The 23,826-nt window shown below is 37.0% G+C and overlaps 1 protein-coding gene across 1 annotated transcript; it reads left to right on the top strand.

The window, feature by feature from the left end:
* The first annotated feature begins 826 nt into the window (after positions 1–826).
* ednraa (endothelin receptor type Aa) lies at positions 827–17,769 on the top strand. Its single transcript, XM_014999840.2, has 8 exons — positions 827–1,075; positions 2,609–3,130; positions 6,900–7,027; positions 9,477–9,675; positions 13,179–13,331; positions 13,425–13,558; positions 13,948–14,056; positions 14,455–17,769. The coding sequence occupies exons 2-8, from the start codon at positions 2,657–2,659 to the stop codon at positions 14,590–14,592; spliced, it is 1,335 nt and encodes a 444-aa protein (XP_014855326.1). The 5' UTR covers positions 827–1,075; positions 2,609–2,656; the 3' UTR covers positions 14,593–17,769.
* Positions 17,770–23,826: the final 6,057 nt, after the last annotated feature.

The following is a 23,826-nucleotide window of genomic DNA, read 5'->3' as shown; positions in this document are numbered from 1 at the left end:
ATGAATAGTAAATCCTGACAAGTGTTTTCATTTTAAATCAATGGCTCCACTCATCCAGCATTTTGCTGCGTCAGCCTTTTCGCAAAGCCAAAGACACATTGTAGTGAATCTGAAAGCCTGCTTCCTGCTCTCAGCTCCCATCAACATAGATGGTCCATTTTGAAATCCATAACGCTCGCTGATGTAAGAGTACTTGACATTTCACTTTTTTTTCCTTCCCATCCGTCACTCACGGATCTCATCATCTCAGGGAACGCGCTCTCTGTTTGGGATTTGTTTGACATGTTCTTCTGTTTACTTTGGTTTGTTTTTGTTTGTTAGAAACTCGACAAAGCAGCGTAACCTGGTGTTGTAATTTGGCCACACATGGAGCGCGTAAAAGTGAAGACTGATCGATTGTGAGCTTCTGCTTTTTTGTTGGATTTTTATTTCCCCTCTGTCAAATGAAACAAACATTAACTGAAAGTCTCCTTTGCTAAAAGTCTGACCTTTGCAGCTCTTTGTGTGAGGAAACGGTTGCGTGTAATGTATGCAACTCATAGATGTGACTGAGGAGGGGGGGGCCTTTTGGGGAGGTACAAGGGATTTAAGGAAGAGGGCATAGTAGTGGAGCACTGGGCTCCCAAATGCCCCCCTATATCAGTATGTGCATGCGTGTGTGTGTGTGTGTGTGTGTGTGTGCTGCTGTTGGATATGACTGTCAGCAGGCGGTGCCTCTGAGAAAAAGGGGAAAGGAGGGTGATGTTTCCAAAGGGGGCCCAGTCTGTTACCGAAGGGAGGTGGAGACTACTATCCCACCCAGTCAAAGTGTCTTGCTGGTGCTCTCACACACACATAGACATATGCACAGTGTTGCACACACACTTAGACATACTGCAAACTCTCCACAGGAAACTCTGAGCCATAATGTGAAGGCACCTCAGAGCAGACGGGTGCATTGCTCAAACCAAGTGGGATACGGCGCAGCTTTGATAGTACGTTAATTACTCATGTGATGTGATACAGATGTCTGGGGGCTTCAGCTGAAAGTTTGCCTGACGGTTTCCAAGGGGGCCAGGCAGGCGTTTTAGAAGCGGTAGGTGAAAACCAAACGTATTTATTATTTATGCATGGATCAGTTTGCGTGCTGTCACAGATCCCAGCAGTGTCATGCTGATGCTAAACTGTGATGCTACTTGAAGGGCTGGCTGCTAAATAGTTCTTTGTGTACTTGGTGACAGCGGGGACTTTGAACAGGAAGAACTCCGGGCTATAAGACTTGCCTGCACCGTGACATGATGAAATGGGCTTCGGTGTGGATCTAAGAGTTTGAAACTTTAACAAGTCTTTACTAACAGCATAGTGTAATGAACTGTTCTGTATTTTTCAGGAAATGTGTCGACTCTTTTTTTCTTTGGTGAAAAGGAGCGTAATCCAAGAGGAAGTTAAATGTGTTGTTTTTCTCTTTGTAATTTGTATTTAAACTTCAATGCTTTTGTTGCTCAGCTTACATTTATTTGTTTAAACAAAGTCAGAACCACATGTTTAAAGCTTTTAAAATCAAAAACAGAGGGAGAATGTGGAGCAGTGGGAATCGAAAAGTGCAAACCCGAGAAATGGACACCCACACAAACAGGACAACATTACAGACTGAACTGAATTTTCATACAGGAATGAGTGAGAGCAAAATATGTGCTTCTTACACTCTGTTGATTTTTATATTGAATGTCTGAGTATAACTATAGGTGGCATCTCCCATATGTGAGCCCCTTTTTGAAGTCTTCAATACGTTAATCTTCGTGAAAGTCTTTTGTCTTTTTACATCACTGGAGAAGCTTTGGCCTTCTGCAGAAGAGAGACTAAACTTAAGAAAAACCGTCCAACTCTGTATGTGGTAGAAAACATTCACTGAAATAAAACTGATTATACTACTCTCATAGAAAAACATAGTGGTGGCAGTATCATGCTGTGGAGATGCTTTTTTCACTAAGGATGTGGAAGCTGGTTGTAGGTGGAAGGTGCTAAATAAAGAATGATTCTGGAAGAAAACTAGTTGGCCTGTAAAGGAAGATTTGAAAGATACGTATGCCCTTCAACTTTACCACAATGAAGGACAAGATGATGAATTGATTTAATCAATTAATCAAATCTGCTGTTCCTGAAAACTTCATTTCTGAGAAAAATCTGGATTTTTTTCATAGATGCACTCCTTGAAATTCCATTGTTTAGAATGGAATCGAAGAATTACGATCTATTCTTGACAAACAGATTTACAGTTTCTATAAATTTCAACTCAGAATTCAGGTCAACTCACAGAAGGAATGATTGAAATAAAAGATTTGTAAGATATTGTCTGTCATTTGTGTTTTTTAGTTACAGGAAAACAAAATCAATTAAATTCACAAATCAAAGTTTGAAAAAAGAAGGAAATTTTATTTTTAGGCTATATGGCGCAACCATTTCACAATGTAGAACTATATGTCACTATTAAATACAATACAGTTTGTGTTGACACATTGTGGAAAAGTAAAAAAAAAGGGTCTGCACCTCAAATTTCTAATTACTTAGCTTTTAGTCTTTAGTTTTAATCAGAAATATAACCTGTTCTCCTCGTTTCTTTTCATTCCAGCTGTAACATATTGAGGCAGTCTTCCAGTCAGTGAAATCAAAGAGCTCGATGTATTCGATAATGGGGATTGCAGCCCAGCATATGCTCATGCTAATGGCCTGTTTGGCAGCCAGAGGAATGTGCCAGATAAAGGAAGCGGAAGCCCAGGACTCTCTACCAGTCATCCACTCCACTCTCCAATCCTCAGGTCTCCACAGCACCGCCAGTCCAGATCTGCCTTCATTTGTCCCAGGAGCTCGGATGCAAGCTTTGGGATCCAGCTCTGCTAATAATACAGTCTTGAAGAGACCAGTGTCACCTCCAAAGTGCGTTGCATATCCCTCAATTAGCAACTATTTTAAGTACATCAACACGGTCATTTCAGTTATCGTCTTTGTGGTCGGCCTGGTCGGAAACGCCACCCTCCTGAGGATTATATACCAGAATAAGTGCATGAGGAACGGGCCCAACGCCCTCATCGCCAGCCTTGCCCTGGGCGACCTCATCTACATTTTCATTGATATACCGATCAATGCGTACAAGGTAGCACTCTCACTCCCCTTGCTGTGTGTTTATGTCTGTTCTTAACTTTATCTTCATAGCCAGAATGCTGAGTGACAGGTTGCACACTGTTGATATGATGAAAAGCAGCAACAATGAGGGAGACTTGCTCAGATAAAAAAGGGATATTACAGACGGGAAAAGGAGGGGGAGGCGGTTTAAGGGAGACGGGAAAGCGTAATCAGTCGGAGGGTCGTTATCAGTTTCATGAAGTCAGATAAGTGATGAGAGGAGAACGGATATGACTGTTTAAAATAAACAAGAGTCAGGCTGGAGTCAAGCATGTCTCTTGTCTTTTACTTAATTATCACGCAAATTCTTCACTTGCAGTGCCATAAAAATTAAGTAAAAAGTATTTTCACCCCTTACAGATTTTTTTGTTTGTTTTTGGTTCTTATTTAATACTTATAGAGAATTTATTTTGCAAAATTCAGAGTCCACTTCCATTTGGGTTCCTACTGCTTCTAAAACCAAAAAGTTACATTTTTGTGGTGTCTGGAAAATGATTAGTTTCATATATCTCCCAATTTTTGAGTGACACTGTGCCGTTACCCAAGAAGATCTCCAGCACCTTATCAGCTGGTTTTAATGCTGTACAACGGTTGCTGGAAAAGTGTTTTGTCGTAAAATGACCATTAAGAAACCACTTGGAGAATTCTTGTTGATTGTGCAGAAGGCTTTACTAGTGCTTTTCAAAGTTTCTGATTGCATAATTATGCATCTGTTTACACTCATTTACACTTGCAAGTGTAAAGTTGAGTAAGCAAGCAGCAGCTTATTTGGATTTATAGCGAGACCCTATAATAGCTCAATCTGAAAGGAGCCCAAAAGAGAAAGAATTGGGCAGACTAAAATCTCATAATCAAAGAATGATTTTATGCAAAAAAAAAAAAAAAGCCATAGCCCGTAGACTTATCCTAACCTGTTCAAGAAAGCGTAATAGGTAATCTCTAAATATGTCAGATAATCAAACAAATCAGACAGAAATAACCTGAGTAAATACAAAAATATTTTTTCAAAAGACAGGTAACCTAAGCTGGACCTATGTTTGACCTAGGAATTAACTGATATGAGACAAAATATTTAGTTCAATTTCACTAACAATGCTACAACTTAGCCTGTAGAATCAAAAAGTCACAAAACAGAACCTATCTTACTGCATGAAGTAGTCTCAAATAGCGACACATCATGCCTCAGTCTGAAGAGCTTCAAGTACATCTAATAAAGTCACTTACACTCATCTGGTTTTAAAGGCTTAAAAAAAATTCAGGCTTTGGATCTCTAGCAAATCACAGTGACAGCCAATATCCACGTGAAACAGCAGTGAACCTTCCCAGGAGTGGCTGCCCTGCCAAAATATCTTCAAAAGTGCTTCAGTCACTCATTCAGGAGGTCACTAAAAAAACCAAGAAAATCTGAAGCACTGCATGCTTAACTACCAGTGATCACTGTTTGTGATGCAACAAGGAGAAAGAGACAGAAAAAAGCATTCAATGGATGCTTCATAGCTAAAACCTCTGCTAACCAACAACAGCACAAAGATCTGTCTCACATTTTCCTTTAAAACATCTTAATAATCCCAAAGACATGGAGAAATATTTTATGGACTGATGAGACTAACGTGAAGGTTGCTGGGAGGTGTAGCGTTACCTTAAAAAGGATGTTAATGCTTGAAAACCCTCAACTGTGGCTGAATTCTCCAAAAAGTGGACAATAACCAGTTATTAGATTTAGAGACCAATTACTTTTATGACCATGCTCTTTTTTCACACGTTGTATTTTTGGTGATCTGAAACAAAGCAGAAGACAGAAATCTAGTTTTCTAGACTAGATTGTTTCATCTGTTTTTGTTAGTCAGTAATGACTGACAAAAACACATGGCACATAAATTATGTGGAGATTTCAGTTAGTTCAGGCTGTAGTTCTTTTATTCCCGTGTTTTTGTAAAGTATTTACGACATAAACTTCAGTCATTTAAAGGCACTGATTTATTAGTTGCTCAGAATTTGCATGAGAGTAACAGATCAAATCAGTTTTTTTTATTTAGAAAGGTTTCTTTGTGGTTTCAAGTGACTCACAGCCCTGTTGTTTGCTTTTACAACCACTTGAAAATATGAAACATTGCGTGACTTATGTGCTAAACAGTTGCAGACCCTTTTCGGCCTAACTCGATTTATGCCAGTAAACACTGTCAAGCTTTGTGTAGTAATAAAGAGCGATGGCGGGATTGAGGGATCAGTCACACCAATCTCTGTGCAGCCACATTAAAAGAACGTCATTTTGCACAGAGAGAAGTCAGGAAAGCCACCTGGTTAAAATTAACTTGGGACTCTGAGGGGCACGGCGACTTTGTTGTCTGAGCAACACATGTGCAAAGAGGAAACAAAAAATCTTCTGGGGGGGAGCAGTCTGCGCACAAACAATGAGTGAGCCACGTCCACAAGGTTGCAACCCCCCTGCCCCGTCTTCCTAGGGATAAGGACACCGTTTCCGAAAACTCTTCCTTTGTTTTTATGTTGAAGGGAGGAAAGTACCTGAAAAGAACAAAGGTAAAGTTTATATGAAGATGTCCTTGATTAGAATTTAAACTTCAATGGCACAGAATTCAAATGCCTATAATTGAACTTTAGATGTTAGTTTGGTCAGTTTGATTTCCAGACACCTTCTTTTCAAACCGAGCTCTGTAGTTCCATTTTTGCTTCTTTTACACCACTCCTTGTACCGTTTTTATTAACTTTACTATTTTAACCTGTATCAGCCTCAAACTACAATGCATTTGAATGTAATTTTAGTCAATATTAAGAGATTTCTGAAGGCAGTGGATTGCCCTGAACCTTTTTAGGAGGGGTTAGAGCATAAGGATCTAGTTACAATGCATGCAATTAAACGATTACAAATAAACTTTTACGATTTTGAAAACCATTAAATTTCCCTTCACAATGATGCACTGCATTGTGCATACAACTATGCAAAATGCATTGACATTTATGGTTGAAGCATGGCAAAATGTGGAAAAGTTCAAGAAGGATAAACATCTCTGCAAGAAACTCTAGTCTGAAGCCAAAAGAGAAAGTTTGAGACTAAAATATGGGCCTGAATCCACAGAAAGAACAGTTTGATTCAGCTTTTCCCAATTTTTATGCTGAATCATTATCATTTATATAAGAATATCAATTTAATTAGATTTATTAAAAAAGACTTCCTTCTCTATTAAACAGTATTTCTCTCATCGTCACACATCGTCTTCGTGGACATGTAACTTGTCCTGACTTCAAACACCTTAACACACTACAATTGTCTAGAACAGAAAAGAACTGTATCTTTCCGACTGTTCTGTGGCATTCTTTCTATCATAATCCCCAGAATTTTTTGCCATCAGCATATGTAACAGATTGGCTCCACTGCTATAGATTTTATGACTACACATCAAAAATATGGTGCCCAACACCTGGCTCATGTTATGCAGACAAAGGATTCATTCACAACAGCCCAGTTTATCGCGCTTTAATCCAACTCTAATTCCTTTGCCTAGAAAGTCTGATTTGTTTGTGGAAGTGTGAATGCAAAATGTAACTAATGTGGGTCAAAAAAGTGAACTTTGGACCACCTAACTGCATATTAGTACACAAGCGGACCATAGATCTATAACGTACAGATATTTGATACAGATTTTTGTTAAATCAGTCAATATGTGGTGAGAAATAACCAGCTGATTGTGCAGCGTTGTTTAAATAATGACTCTTTCCCACAGCTCCTGGCATCCCGTTTTCCGTTTGATGACCACTGGTTTGGCCTGTGTCTGTGCAAGCTGGTGCCTTTCCTACAGAAGGCCTCCGTTGGCATCACAGTGCTAAACCTGTGCGCCCTCAGTGTGGACAGGTCAGTCCTGTCAGACTCCTCAGTAGCACAAACATATGAAAAATATTAACCTTAATGTAAATCTGCTTGATATGCGGAGAAAGTGTAAAGGAAATTAAGTTTAAGAAAAAATATGTAATCCAAATGTCTTCATACTGATGTTTAACTGTCATGGTCATGTCTCCTCATTTGTAAAGATGCAACATATTTTTTTTTGTTCTTGAACAAAGTTACTAATTACTGTTCAGAATTTGTGCTATAGAAGCCCAATTTTTCAAAACAAATTATAAGTAATTTGATTTATTTGGCGCCCCTTTGTAATTAATCCTTTTTTCACATAGAGAGGAAATGCTTTGCTCAAGATTTATTTTTGCTTTTGGCTTATTTATATAAGAGACCACATAGAAAACATTCCTTAACAATGACAGGAAGACTAGATGATCACTTTTGGGAAAGCCATTGACTCAGTACTACTTATGAGTTTGTTCATAAGCTGAATTACAAAATATCCCTTTGCTCCTGTTAACCCCTCTTGTAGCAGTTGTTTATAACATCATCCGAAACCCATGGTAAAGAAGTGTACAATGCTTTAGAAATTAAACTGCTTTTATGGACACTTTGCTCCAGTTAGTAAAGAGATGACCGGATATTTGTAGATATTCTGGGGGACGCACAACCAAACCAAAATTCAGAACAAAGGAAAAACAAATAAGTAAACAAATAAAAGTTGTAGCTTCTTGAAAAATATTGCAGCTTTTTTATGTGGGGATTGAGGTTTTCTGGAAATAAGCACAACTGGCTGGTGAGGCCAAGCTGCCAATCTTGGTTTCAGTTCACATCTTAGGGCACCAGAAAAATGTAGATGATGAATATTTTGGAAAACTGGAGAGTTACAAATGCCATCTGTTTATTACTTTGCACTTTGCAATTTCCTTTAAACAAATATAAAGCATTTTGCTCTAAAACTGTATTATCAACTAACATTTTTTGTTAGTCACCTAAAATGTTGTTTTAAACATCTTCAGTAGGAATTTTGGGTATTTGGTTTTGCAGGAAAAAAGCATGCTCTCCTCTCTTTCCCATTTTAATTAGTATCCAACATAAATGTGTCTATTATATTTATATATCGGGAGTGAAAAATTATTGGATACATAATGAAAATAATATTCTAATTATCTCATAAGGTCAGTTCATTTTTTTTTCCCACACACATTTCTCCTTTTTTTAGGTGTGAAGCTATGCTTCTGCACTATATGGCTTTACACATCTTTACATGAAGCACTACTACGCAATATGTACACTTTGTGAAGTCAACTTTACTTGCTGTATTGATAGCCAGCATGCTAATGAGTTTGATATTGCCTTAAAATATGTTTGTAATGAATAAGTTATGGTCCTGAAGTGCTGTTGTTCATTGGCATGTCACTTAATGCACTATCCAGCTTCACAGATTCAACCTTATCCAAAAGGCTCCGAGGTTCAACCAGCCAGACAGTTTTAATAACTTCCATTATGAGGAAGGTCCAGGAACTGTTCGGTTGCATTCAAAAGCACATCATCTCCATTTGTTCCTGGAACTGCATAGCAAATTTATTTGAGTACATATTACAATCTATTTTAGTCACCTTTGCATCATTTCACTGCTACAAGTAGAGGAAAAGGTGGATACATTTCCACTTAGTGAAATATAAATGCCGCCATGTTGTTCAACAGGGAAATTCAAATGTATCATGAAAAATATATTATTTTTGCCATAAAATCTTGATGCACGGTTTTACTAAAACATTTCGACAAGTGGTTTCCATTAATGAAACAAACAAGCAAACAATTTATTTAGTGCGTGGCAAACACAAGCCAACACACAGAGACCTCACTGCCAACATGGGCCAGCCTGTTTGGAGGCTTCACAAAAATATAAATATTAGATATTAAAAATAAACAATTGATCATCTCGCCTCATAAATTCCTAAAATTCTGATTGTCTGCTGACTGAGCATTTTGTTGTGTTTGGCATGCTGGCAGGCAGGAAGTCACTTTTGTTAGCTGTTGCATTTAATAAACAAATGGCATTTTTCAGTGCTGTTCATGAATTAGTGACTGAAAACAAAACTAATATATTATTTGCAGCTAAAATGGACAGAAAAATATAATTTATGGGAATTTAAAAGTTAAAGTTTAATCACACATCTTGATAGAACACAATAATAGAATGGATATGTGAAGTGGTCACCCCAGGTTATTGAAACATTATAGGAAGCCACATTCTCACAAATAAATTAAATCTTAATCCTACATTTCCAGTATTCAAATTTAAAATATCAGATTTCTATTCATCGATCCATTATTTTTCGTTCAGTCTTGTTCCTGAATAATATCTTTCAGCTAAATTAACAGAAGTAGTTTATCATGAATAACCTTTTGGTTATCCATCCAAGTCTGACTTTCATCTTTGCATCTGCCCGTCACACAGGTACAGAGCCGTGGCATCCTGGAGCCGAGTGCAGGGAGTGGGCATCCCTCTCCTCACCGTCATCGAGATCGTGACCATTTGGGTTCTGTCTCTCATCCTGGCCGTGCCTGAGGCCGTCTGTTTCGACATGGTCACCTTCAACTTCAGCAACACCACCATGCGCACTTGCATGCTTAATCCACAAAGCGATTTCATGAGGGTAAGCCATTATATTACTTTTTTTCTGTTTTCAATTCAACTTGAGCTTAACAGAAAAAAAGTGGTATTTTAGTTTGCTGGTAACTTGACATACAGTAAGTGATCTGAGGGGTGATGTTTTAACAAGTTGATTTTTTTTATATGTTTAGATTTTCTGGCCATTAATATGAATGCCCATTTTTTACATTAAAGAAAAAAATAAAAGCCCAACAGATAGTCATCATTTTGAGTTTGAATGTCATAGTTTAGACTTTCAAAGTCATAATTATGATGTGAAGCCATAATTTTGATATACAGAGACATAATTTTGATTTTCGAGGTTATAGATTCAAAGCCATAATTTTGAGGTAGAAAGTCAAAATTTTGACATTTAAAGTTACAATTATGAGAAAGTCTGTTTTGAGATCCAGTATCATAATTTAGACTTTCAAATGTATACTTATGAAATTCTAAATCATGACAAGGAGATACTGGAGCAAGCCTCCAGAGAAAAACAGTGTGACTTTATGTCTCATAAATATGACTTTGAAAGTCAGTTATGATTTTTACTCTTGCAATTATTACTTTTGTTCCTGTAAATATAGTTTGAAAAATCTAAATTTTATTATTTTAAATTTCATAATTATAACTTTCTGTTGCACTTTTAATTTTTGTCTTTAGTGAAAATGGACAGTGTACAAGGAAAAACTGAAAGATTATCAGAAAACATTGAGAACTATTTATAAAAGATTACAAAGCTATGTGGACATGATTTAAAAAGAAATATAAATGGCATAAATGCTAGACACTTGTCTTTAACACTTACTTAGTCTTAAGCTGCTTGGAAGCAAAGTACACTGCACTTGCCAGTGGCGTAGAGTTTGATGCGTGGGAGAAGGCCACCCACCTCACAATTGTGCCGAGGCTCTGTGGTTCTTGGTTGTTGCAGCAATAAAAAAAGGGGGATATTTTCTTCATACTGCAGTTTTACCTCAGCATTTAGCTTTCTGACCGAAGAGAAGCAACAGGAAACACCAAGTTCAGAGAGTTTAGGCTCTTTGCCTAAAGGATATCCATTTCCTGTCTGTGCCTCTTGTTGCACTACAAAACAACATTTTAAAATCCAGATTTGGCGTGATCAGCACTCAGCGATATGTCCACAAACAAACAAAGACAGATTTTGAGTGATCTCAAATGATTGGTAGTACAAAAATATTAAACTCAATTTAAGAATATATATTTAATGTTAAAATGTTTGCTACACTCAGAGGTACGTGTGGGCAAAGTTTTCTCCCTTAATAGGACACATTCGCCAGATTTGGGTTCTACTGCTTCCTATGTTACACAACCTTATGTTACAGATGGATCCACTTACACTGGCACAGTTTCTACTCTGAGGTAGAAACTAAAACAGAGCATTTAAACGCTTTTTATAGACCACTTTAGGTTGAAGCTGATTTAGTTAACATGCAAATAGCGAATACATTCTCCAACTGCTTTAAGTTCAGGAAACCACATTTCAACCTTCCTATAAGCTTAAATACAACCTTCCTTTAAGTTTAAATACTGCAACAACGGGCCCGTTAAGACAGAAAAACTCTCACTTTCTTCGAACATCTGAATTTCTAAAAAGAAAAAAATATCAAATAGCACAATATTTCAACAATTTTTTTCTTTGCCATTTGACCATTTATGAAACTAAAAAGCCAAGACAATGAAGCTCTAGTGTACAATGGTAGATATTTAAAATTTTGGGAAAATTGAACTGAAACATCACTGGACTGAAGAGACAGAAAGTCCAATCCTGCACTGAAACTACTTGAAGTGAGAGCTAACATGTTGCTTTTCCATCATCTTAAAGACGTAATATTTCTTTGAAATGAGAGGGTTTTTTTAAATGGACAGCTGGCATGTGCATCAATGCATCAATGCAACACTGAAGCAATCAACTCCAACATTATGTGGTTGTTCAATAAACAACTGAAATTATTGCTATCCATTGCAATTAAATAAATAACATGAAAGAAAATGTGTAAAAAAGATATTTCAGTGTTGGAAAATAAACCAATTGAGACAATATTTTGAGTAAAGTCTCACTTTCAGACTTGAACACAGTAATGTTTCTTCCTTGTTCTCTCTCTTTGTGATTGTGGCCTTTCCACATGCCTGACACACATAATTGATTGCAGGCCAAGTGCAATTATGGGGGGCCTTAGCCCTCAAGTAGCCACATGTGCTTTTCCAAACACTCAAAACTGCTGTAATCTCTCCCAGATATCAATATAATGCCAACTTCTGAGAATCTATTATAGTTTAATTGCTCGTTTTACTTTTTAATTCTCTACACCCTGCATGATATATGGGGTGGGGGTGGGGCAGTGGGGGGTACTTTGATTTAGGATGGCAAAATTCCCCCATAATGATCGATTTATGAGTGGGGTTATAAAGTAAAACGACTATTGTGTGAGAAGGCCAGACCAGATCTTCTCGGTTTTGAAGATAGCACATTTATCATACCTTTTCAGAACCACAGGCTTGTATTATACACTGCATAATTGGAACCAGCTTTGTTTGCTACTTCTGAGCAAAATTCCCATAAACTTCACTTCACATCGAAACAACAGCAACCAGATGGTGTTTTCTGGATATTGAAAAGAAAAGTGAGATATCTACTGTTTCACCATGTCACTGTGAATAATGATCAATTTTGACTTTCAGAAGCACTTAAATACAGTTTCAGGTATAAATCATAGCTGCACCATGAACATAGTTGAGTTAGAATGTGACACATTTAGTCCTCTGTTAATTAATCAGAGTTTGTTTTCAGACCTTTTGTGCATGTGTGAATACAATCAAGCAAATCCTGGTGCGGACCACACAACTGTACCACTTCCAAATGAATTTTAGTGCAGTTTGCTTTGGGTGTGAACACAGATTGGCCTTAATCCAGACCAACTACAGGAAATATACGTCAGTAGGGTCTTCACGAGCCACTGTTGCCATCTTTCCTGATTCAGCTTGCAGCTGAATTTGCAGAGGCCTTTCCAAAATTAATGTAACATCGCAAACCTGTGTTGTATTAGCTGTTCTTGACAAATATTGTTCTTCACAAATATGTGCAAAAGAAATGGGCAGCACGCAGAACTTCCGAAGTTAGGTTTTTCCGGATCTGTGATCTGTCCCGACCCCCGTCATGTCTGTCTAACAGGGGCAATGTTTGTCACCTGTGTGGCTTTGCTTACAAATTTTGGTTCGGATGCTAAAAATCTCAATTTAAATGCAATCCACATCAAATGAAAAAAATAAAGTCTGAATTTAGTCCAGACCAAAGGACTTTTCTAGTGTGAATATGCCCTTAAAGCTCAGATAGCTACTCTTTGGGTAAGGATTTGTGTAAAACATTTGCTGCTGAGATGCTTTCAGCCCCACAGATACTCAATTCTAAGGTGACCAAACTACTCTAAACCTTGAAATAAATGCAGTTCAAATGTAACAGAGTCCATCACTGTGTTTGCTTCTCTCTAGTTCTACACAGAGGCAAAAGACTGGTGGCTGTTTGGCTTTTACTTTTGTGTCCCACTTATCTGCACTGCCATCTTCTACACTCTCATGACCTGTGAGATGCTGAACCACCGGAATGGCACCCTCCGCATTGCGCTTAGTGAACACCTGAAACAGGTTGGGCAATACTTTGATTTTGTCTTCAAATAAACTATGACTCTACGCCTCCTCTTTACAAGGTGGAACCTTATCTTGTGTTTCTCTTTGCAGAGGAGGGAGGTGGCCAAAGCTGTCTTCTGCCTTGTGCTGATCTTCGCCCTGTGTTGGTTCCCTTTGCACCTCAGCAGGATTCTAAAGAAGATGGTATACCGCCCGAAAGACAACATGCGCTGTGAACTACTCAGGTAATAACTGTGCTTAACCTGTTTTGGATGTCTGGATAGGGCTGTGACATTGTTTTGCATCTGCCTTTTCAGGCAGTTGTATTGCATATTTTTATGCCCTTAACAAAATTAATTATTCATTTGAAAATTACACTGTGTAAAAAAAAAATAAAATTATCCAAAACATAACCTGTCCAGGATGTACCCTGCCCTCTCCCAGTGACCGCTTGACTTTGCAAGGATAAGTGGATACTGATAATAGATGGATGGATCTAAAACATTTTCAGTGTAACAAAAACAAAACTGAAAAATGTGTGGGGGCAACTATGTTTTGACGTCACAACTTTCACAAAAAATGAGTTGTCCAAGAGAGAATACTTCATGATCTTCAGATATGTTTATCTTTTCAGCTTCCTGCTGGTTCTGGATCACCTCGGCATCAACCTGGCAACAATCAACTCGTGTATAAATCCTATCATTCTATACTTTGTCAGCAAGAAGTTCAAAAACTGCTTCAAGGTGAGGTTCTCTCTTATTACACAAACACACATATATACACATACATGATTATGTTTAACACATAACCCCCACATCATGTTTGTTTTGAGCTAAACTGTTCTGTAACACAAACAGTGAACTCAATCCTCTTGTCCATGACTCAGAGGCCTCGTAGTGATGACATGCCATGAGCAAAACGCCAAAGCAGCCTGATGATATATGTAGTCACTTCACAGGCTGAGGTCACAGTCTGTAAATGTCTGTCAAGGGAATGTTACCCAAGATAAACCTTTGCCTGACTTTGGAGGTTAAAGGGCTTTGTGGGAACAAACAAGAGATAAGTCCACATATGGAAAAACCCATGGATAAATACAGCCATGCTAAAATGTACATTTTTCTCTCTTTTTATGTTTTCCAAGTCGTGCTTGTGTTGCTGGTGTTACTCTGACAACCAACTGAACAGCATTGGACTCGTGAATGGTACCAGTGTCCAGTGTAAAAGTCCAGAACCCAACAACCTCCACACTGACAAAAGTATCAGGAAAAACAGCAACTGATTGATCTCTGGAGGTTTTAATGAGTTCAAAGCGCAAGTATAATGTAAATATGAAAATACAAATGTATATGAAAGCATAATTTGGACTCCGAGGAAACAAATCCATCTGGAAGAAAGAATATTTGGAACTGGAATACAAGGAACAAACCATGGAGTGAGTTTCCTGAATCTCGCAGAAGGGCCAAGCTTCCTGAGAAACCCCCCCCTGTGTTCCCACACTCACAGGCAGTGACACAGTAGCCTAAGAGGAAGAGAAGGATGATGAGGAAGAGGAGGAGGACTCTTTAAAGGGATACAGCTGAACTCTATAAATTAATCTATCAAGAGCCAAGCGTGCTGTTCCTGTAAAGGGCAGCACCACTGGGAAGGAGGCAACAAGAACGAAAAGGCTGTCTGCTGGCGGTCAGAGAGAACGATGTTGAGACACGTGTACATGCTGTTCCCAGAAGTTTGCTACTCACTGGGATTAATAACCAAACAGGCATGTTAATGACTCAAACGACAATAATCATCAAGACTGAAGGTTTGCAACTTATTTGACTTATACTCACTGCATTTAGCTGGATACTGTTTCTGTTATATCCCTCAAGATTTTTACAAAAATAAAACTGTGGCAGAAGAATAATTTAAGTGTAATGTGAACACAGATCTGTGTATAGTAAAAGTAAAGGGTTACAAGATTTTGCAGTGCTAAGAATCTTCCCAAGTAACTGGCATAAATCTGCAAGATTATCACTTACAACCCTGTTATTTCTAAACTCTTTTTAAAGGCCATGTGTATGCAGTCACTTTTACAGCTTTTTATTTTAGTTTTGGGATTGTAGCTCATGCCAGTAATATTAATTTCCATGTATAAATCTGTGAAATATGTGAAAAAAGAAACAGTGCAGGTGAAAGTTGCTAAAGACACAATAATGCATCCTGGCAACATTTCTAGATTGAATGTGAGCTCATATGGTGATAAAATTATGCTTTTTATAGCAAGTGTCCAGTACAAAGACGGAAGTTAGGAGAAATAATTTGTGAGGCAGAAGCTTGGAGATCTAATAGACATGCACCCTGCACAGGGATTAAAAGTGTGCTATGGCAAGAGCAGCGTATCTATAATTCACCCTACTAGCAAATGGCCACTTGTGTCAAAACGAGCAAGTTTCTTCTGACTTTTTTTTACTTTAACCAGCTATGACGTGGTTGCGTAAAAAGCAGTGTTACCGTGTGCTTAACTCATGATTGTTTCAAGGACACCACCAATAACGCCACTTACACTCCATAAGTCCATCTACTATGTGTCCCTTATAAACTAATGCTGGACATGTGATGGTTGAAAACCAGATCTGGAAGGAAAATACTAATAACAGATCAGATAGTAAGTGCAGTCAAACACTCAGTCATTTAGCTCAGACATTGAGAAAAAAAACTTGTCAGTGTGCAGCTAATTTTCCCTTTCATGGAAAATCTTTGGAGCAAGTGGTTATTGATTTCATTTGATAACGTAACTATGGTTTATTAGTTCATGTTTGTACTGAAAGCAAGCAAAAAATAAAACAATGCTTCTTTTATTGAGAGGAACTTTATGCTAACAAACGACGCAGCTGCCTGAATTGTTTGGTTGCTGAGTCTCCTTTAGCTATCTAGTCCTTGAACCTGACCTATACCAACTATCAGCTTTGGGTTGTTCCCTCTCTTGAATGTTGAATGAAGGTATTTGAACCACTTTAGCTACTTTTGGTAGGTGACCTAAAACCTGCCCTTGATTCTTTCATAAATGTACACCACTGTTCCTGCAACAAGAATATCTGGGTAAAATACAAGTGAGAACTCTAAATGTTTCTCTTTCTTGCCGATAAGCAGCAACACATCACAACATACTTCGGTTTTCCAAGAAAATAAACCATTTTCTGTTCAAATCGTTAAGAAATCTATACTGAAAAAAAGACACAAACTAGCTTTTTAATCACAACACTGTGAATTTTACCATAGAAATGCAACAGTAAAGGTGTCATCTAAGCTTGTATAACCAAATGAACATCAATCTCTTTAATATCTTCACTTTTGTAAAGTGTTATATCATAGTAGTAATATGTATTTTACTTAGGCAACATTAGCTTCATTATAATACCAGTATGCTACAGTCAAAAGATAATTTTGCTTAAAATCCATACAAGCACCAGTCAAAATAAAGAAATGTATGGTAATTTATAGGAGAAGTAAGCTTAACTAAAATATGGGTGGGTTGTGTAAAAGGAAACAAATAGCTAACAGTTATCAACCAGAATCATATGTAAAAGTGAAGGATTTGACTAATTATCAATGTTGTGCACAATGTAATTATATTTAGAATTTTTTTGATTCAATACAAGTACAGTGAAAACCGGTAAATCTTGCAAGGAGTTAGGGATCAAAACCAGCTGTAAATGGCTGAAACACTGGAAACCCTCTTTAAAAATTTAATAGTACAAACACCAAATATATCTTAATTTGCATTTTATTTTCCACTCTGAGGGTACAGCCAATCATTGCCAAGGAAGATGAAAGTTGTTCCTGGATTGGCTGCTTTGCAAACAAGAAATAGTGTATCAAATAGGTATTTCAGCTTCCCCAGTTGCATTTTTTTTTCTGAAAATTTTTTTCTACAAAAACAAAATAAATAATAAATCCAAGAATAGCTGAATGCTCCATAAATACTTTGGAGTTACGTTCCATTCAAAAATCTGCAAGTAAAAAAAACACATAGGCAGGGGTCCACTGTACTTCAAGACAAAATAAAGTTTTACATTCTGGCCACTTTAGCTACAATTTCAACATGAGACTTGGAACAAATACTCACCTAATTAACACTAAATCAAAACATTAATGTTTTCTGTAGTAATACTACTCCAGTCAAAATAGCTTCCTTAAACACTGTACATATACTTATATTTTCTTTCATTGATATGTGAATAAATGCAAACCTGTGAGTTTGAATGTATACTTGCATGAACGTGCGCCATTACTTGCACACCTTGGGTGTTTTGCACACTTGTGTACAGAAGAACAAGCAATGTCTTTTAGCTGAAGTATTACTTTTACCACTATTCATCAGTGATTTGTGATAACCTGTGATCAGTAATGTGTTTTCATTGTTGTACATTCATGTCAGTGATGCTGCTTAAACCAGTAAATCGCTTTTCTCTTCCAACTGTTTCACTTGTTATTTTATGAAGATGTCATGGTGGTTTGTCAAAGAAATCAAAGCGTCTTTTCAGTTTCTCATCTGTGTCTGTGTGAAAGAGGCGTCTGGGAGTGATTTAAAGCACACTGTGACCTACTCCGAAACTGAGCCCTTAGGGTTGCTAATGTCAGCAGAGGGGATGTGAACCGCTTGGATGGTGGGAATTCGATACTTGTAATTCACTTCGCATTTCTCCCACCCAGACCAAAGTTTGACCACAGAAAGGTTTGCATTAGTCTACTAATGTCATAACAGCATATTGCATGCCTCTGAAACCGAGTAACAAAGAGATAAGAACTTTTCTTTCTAGAAAATAGTTTTCTAGACACTTTTTGAATCTACTTTAAGTGTTAAGCCTATTTCTATATTATTTTTCTCTCAAAAGGAGACATTTAACACCACCATGTATGTCACCTATTGGTAAGCCAGCAGGTCGTTGTAACAGTTACTTTATCAGACTTTGTTTTGGACATGAACCTCAGCCAGGTCACAAACATTTTGTTCATATTGTTCATATAAAGTCATTCATTTATCTTATCGCAACCCTGGAGGACTTGTTAATCAAAACACTGGAAATCACTGCTTTGTAGTCCATGATTAAAGGAGGCACAGAGGAAGAATAATAAATAGACAAATAAATATTATTAGACTGAAGCATTGGAGCAAGGCTGGATAGAGGTGAAGGCGAATGCTCCGAGTGTGAGAAAAGCCTAAGGAGAGGGAGAATGATTTATTTCTGCAATTTGGTGGGAACCTTGCTTCCTGCCAACAATGAATTGAAATAAACCCAAAAACAAATAACAGGGGATCTCAACAGGCCGCAGAGCTTCTCTGTACAAAGCTCATAAAGATTTGGTGGTTGTTACAATAAATTTGGGCGACAGCAATGAATGACAGCTGTACAAAATAAACAATTAGGCCCAAATAGGGATGATGCTGTGTAACATGCCTATTTTAGCTCTTTATTTGGAAGATGTTTGGGGGGAAAAGAAATGCTGTATCAGCACTTACTTACTTCACATTACCACAGTCTCAGCTGCAAAGAGCAAAGGTGATGGAGCGCATAATGTGAGGAATCCTTTTCCTGTCGTATCTATTGCAGATCAGTTAAACTTTGAAACTTTGTAGCCATTGTTATAAATATATTCAGTTGATAACGTCGACGTTTGAATGTGAAACATTTTGCTACTAGTCAGGAATTTGGCTTTTATTTAACAGATTTATTTCAGCTGATTTTGGTGTAAAATCTAACATTAACCATAAATAATAAAATAATAATGTTTGAAATATGTCATCTGAGTCATAATATTGTCCAACAACTGGTTTGGTTTGACTGTGAATAACTGTAAATAATACTGAGGGAAAATATTAGCAAAATTAGTCATTTCTAAAATTACCAAGTCTGAGCACCATCTGATTATCAGGTAATACCCAAATAGTTTAATCAATTTCTCTCAAAAACAGATGGATTTATAAAGAGTAATTCAAGTTGAAATACTTTAATCATTAAGACAGTTAAAACTACAGCAAAACATGGAGAACAGGCTCTCTTGAGATTAGCACACTATGACTGTAACGTATATATGAGACAGAGGGACGGAGGGGGACCTGTTGTAACCTAAACATAAGAGACATGAGTCTCAAACTTAAATGTAGAGGATGTGAAGCAGCTGGACAGAATGTGGTACTTACTTAAAATAAACTGGGAATGTTACCTCTCTAGAGAACTACAGAGGCTACATGGGGCACTTCAAGGACAGAAACAGAAAGCTTTGTCCACATTAACTTTTTTATTTTTACTGCTCCTAATTTACAAATGATGCAACTGATTTGAGGTTTCAGCATTCTATTTTTTCATCAGACTCTTTTCACATACACCAAAATACAAGCTATCATCCGCGGTCTTGTGTCGTCTTTTATAGTCTCTTCGGCTAACAGCTTAGGATTCATATCTGCGGACCGACACGACTGTGGGAAAAGGTTGACTGTGTTTGAACCATTTCTGTCACAATTTGGCCAATCTTATCCTGCTGAAAAGTGTGATGAGAAGCCAGTAAAGTTTTTCTGGCACAGTCTAAAAGTTTTATTTAAAACGTCCTGATACTTCAAAGGGTTCAAAATGCCATTCGCTTTAAAACAAGGTTTCCCAGGGCCTTTACGAGGGGAGGAGAGAAAAGATTATTTCCCCCTGCCCTTAAGTTAACTCTGGACTTATTTATAGATCTAAAATATTTATTTATTCATTTATGTTATATTTAAGTCACATTTAAATTATTTATCATTTCAGACCTGTGTTATATATTTCATACTCAAAAATGATTCTATTTATATTTGAAAGTATTTAACACTTTGGATGGGAATAGCTTGTCAACAAATGAGCCATTTTTCCTTTGGGATCAACGGATGGATGTCACATTATATTTTTACCCCACAGAAGAGGGAAGTCAGCAACTACTAAAAGTTCCTATAATAGATATTCTTCTGATCAGCTGAGGAATATATTAGAGATAATCATCTGTTAACAGTTTAGAATTAAATACATTTACCAGTGTAACATTTTTTATTTTTCATGTTCAATTAGGTAACTGCTATGAGAAGTGCAATTCATGCTAAGGCTTTTTACACTTAGCTATCTGACAGTAAACACATTTTCAAAAAATAAATCTCACATTATTCTGTGAAGAAAAATCACTTTCAAAATGACGAGACTGATTTAGCTGAAAGGTAAGGATGTATTTTTTTTTTTAGCAACAATCACGTTTTGACATATTGACAAGGTTCACCTCCCCGATTTCTCTTCTGCTTTTGTTCCAGAATAACATCTTGAATTTAACTGAAACATTCCCACTAAGTCAGAACATTTCCCAACCAAAAAAGGCCGACATCTTAAAAATAAATACACAACTGTTTAAAAATTGCTGCGTTTTGTAAATGTTTAAGGAAGGAGGTGCAATTTAGTTGATAGATTGTGTCATGATTTAGACAGGATGTCTCCTCCTTTTGCTCTACATTGATTACTGTTATTCTTCAGACCCATCCATTCTCTTTATCTATTTATGCACATTTCCTACAAGACCCGTCCTGCAGGAGCTCCTATATGATTCAGCCAGACGTGAAGGCTGCCACATCCCTCATGCCAAAATGTGCATGTAGGTTCGATCAAATGCAACATATGTTTATCTACCCTGCCCTTAACGTCGCTGTACACTGTGTGCCACTTCACACTGACAATCCCTCCGAGCCATCAGCCATGGACTTGTGGAAAGGACCATTTCTAATTTATAAAAGCCAAAAGGATCGATTCAAAATTCATGAACAATCTGTCCTGCAACAACCAGCGATTTCAGTGACTGTGGGGCTGAGGAGATGTGGTGCAACAGTAAGGAAAGTTCTGCCTCCCCTCATATTGTATAAAACTGTGCGTGCAAATGTATTTATGCATGCACAAAAAGGAAAACACACTGTCGGTATATTCAAATTGCACAGCGAATGCTCTAGAAACCTCTATATTCTAAGCAAAACACTAAAAGTGACTAAAAAAGTCACAAAGTTGAACATTGTCATGTCGTCAAGTATATAACAATATATATTTTTACTTTAGTTTATTATATGTCCAAACATCTTGAAAACAACATCTAATTTTGTTTTATTTTTTTAAGTTCTAAACCCAAAGTTCAAGCTAGCCAGTTTGATGAGTATGTTTGTGTAATTTCTTATTCTCTGTTTGTGCAACTGTGCAATATATAAAGGTTAAGATAAAGATAGTTTAATTGTCTCAGTTATAAATGAATGCTGATAGAATATGAGGCCAACCAATGCGGTGCTGTTCTGATCCCCTCTTGGCCTTTACAGAATTATATTTAGCTATTAAAATCTTATTTATTTAGTTAGGTGAACAGAAATGCTTTAAAAAATAAAACAAAAACTGCCGTTTGCTGATATCATACTGGGCCAAGTGTATTAAAAAAAAAAAGATTTAGCAATAAAACAGTCATACTGTCACACAGATCTTTTAAGTAAGCAATACTCTTTTGTTGTTGTTGCCAGCTTTAAAAAATATTTTAGGCATAATTGTATCCAGATCAAGAATGAATAACAACAACAACAACAACAACAATAATAACTCAAAATGTTTCTCTTCATACCCACAATTCACACTGAGAAAAGAAGTTTATTCAATGTGAATACCAGGATTTAAAAATATGCTAGAAACTTAGAAATGCCGGATGTTTTTTTATAGTATAAATACTGACATCACAGTGCCATCTAGTGGTTTCATGCAATAAATGAAAAACAGGCGCAACGTAATTTGACAAAATGACTGGGTTTAGTCCATTTTCTACAGCCGGTGTCAGAGCCGGCAGAAAGGGAGGTGCTTACCTCTAATGAAGTAGAAGAGGTTCACTGGAAGAAGGAGGTGTCATCTTCAATCTGAGAAGTAGATCAGAAACAGTCCAAGTTTAAAATGTCATTTCACTTGTTCCAAGGATAAACATATTACAATGACAAGAGTACAAGAAGCTGCTTGTAGCTGTACAGCAAATGTCATTCTGAAGATTCCCTGATTTTGCCGAAATTGTAATGACTGCAAATTACATATATCAAACAGTCTCAGGTCACATAACCTCATTAAATTCATAATGAGGATATGTGAAAATTCTGTATTTTATAAACTGAAATAAAACAAATAACACAAGTACAAAGAAAGAGAAAAAAATCTGACATGAAAAACCCTTTTTCAAAAGTATAAATAATAAAAGTTATTATTTATACCACCATGGCATGATGGTCAAGATGAACAGCGCCATGATCATCATCTACAGAAGACCCAAGTATCATTTGCAGGAATATTCTCAGTTTCACAATCACTGATGGTGCTATTATCATATAACAACTATGAAGTTTCAAAAGCATGGCAAAGCTTTCGTGATGAAATGCAGGAGAATTTTCACGATCATCAGGATCATGATCATCAAGCACTCACTTTTTGTTTGGCAGCTATGCAAGCATGTCTCTAAAGGTAGGTCTGGGAAGTGAATACATATTTTAGGCCATCGTTAATGCAAAATTAAGCTGACAGAGTGATATCTTAAAACTTGTCATAAGGTGTTTTAAAATCGAGCTAACAAAGAGCACATAAGGCCATTCATCAAGCTGAAAAGAATTACAGTCTAAAAATAATAATGGAAAAACACATTCTTACAGTCTAAGAATAATACTGGAAAAAGAGCAGCACCCTTTCCACAAAAAAGTTCGCCAAGTGCACAAAAACAAAACCGCAAAATAAGCTAATGAAACTGCTGTCGCCATTTTCCCAGACTGGTTTGGTACTGCAATATTTGACAACTAACTAGTTATGTGAACCACTCTAGAAATAAGTACTGTCCGGGTGAACCCTGAAAAAGGAAAAGAGAGCAGCAGACTTACCATAGAAAAAAAGGAAGAAAAAAACTTCTGGCACACAATCAAAACAGTGAAGTCTAGGCGAGTGAAACTGCCGCCGCCATTTTGCCTACCAGTAAGTAAGAAAGACCAGACTGAGGTTGGTGCAGCAATATTTCACGATTAACTATGTGAACCCCTAGAAATAACTACCTGGCAAGAATAGCACTGAAAAAAAAAAACACAAAGAGCCTCACACTTGTCACAGAAAAAAGTATATCACACAAAATCAAACCAGTCAACCAGGTGTATTTTACTCTTAAAATAGAATATAATTGAACAGTAACTTACTGAAAAAATTAAGATACGATTGGTTTTAAAAGAAAAGAGGAAGTCTAGTGGCAAAATTATCCCAGTAATCGTCCGAAGTGTGAGCACGCTGCTTCTTCATTATCGTCTGTTTCTTTTCTTGATGTTAATAGCGATTAGCAAACATTACTGCCACCAACAGGCAAGGAATTAAAATAACTGTAATTGTGCAGGAATAACAAGAAACACAATTTTAAAAATCAATAAATTTCGTGGAGAGACGATACGACTATACAAAGGAGTTCTTTGTAGTGCTTAAGGTTGTTTGGAAAG

This window comes from Poecilia mexicana, unplaced genomic scaffold, assembly GCF_051168715.1.
Source record: "Poecilia mexicana isolate PSO_F unplaced genomic scaffold, ASM5116871v1 scaffold_1, whole genome shotgun sequence".
NCBI lineage: Eukaryota > Metazoa > Chordata > Actinopteri > Cyprinodontiformes > Poeciliidae > Poecilia > Poecilia mexicana.
This window is presented reverse-complemented; position numbering and strand designations above follow the sequence as displayed.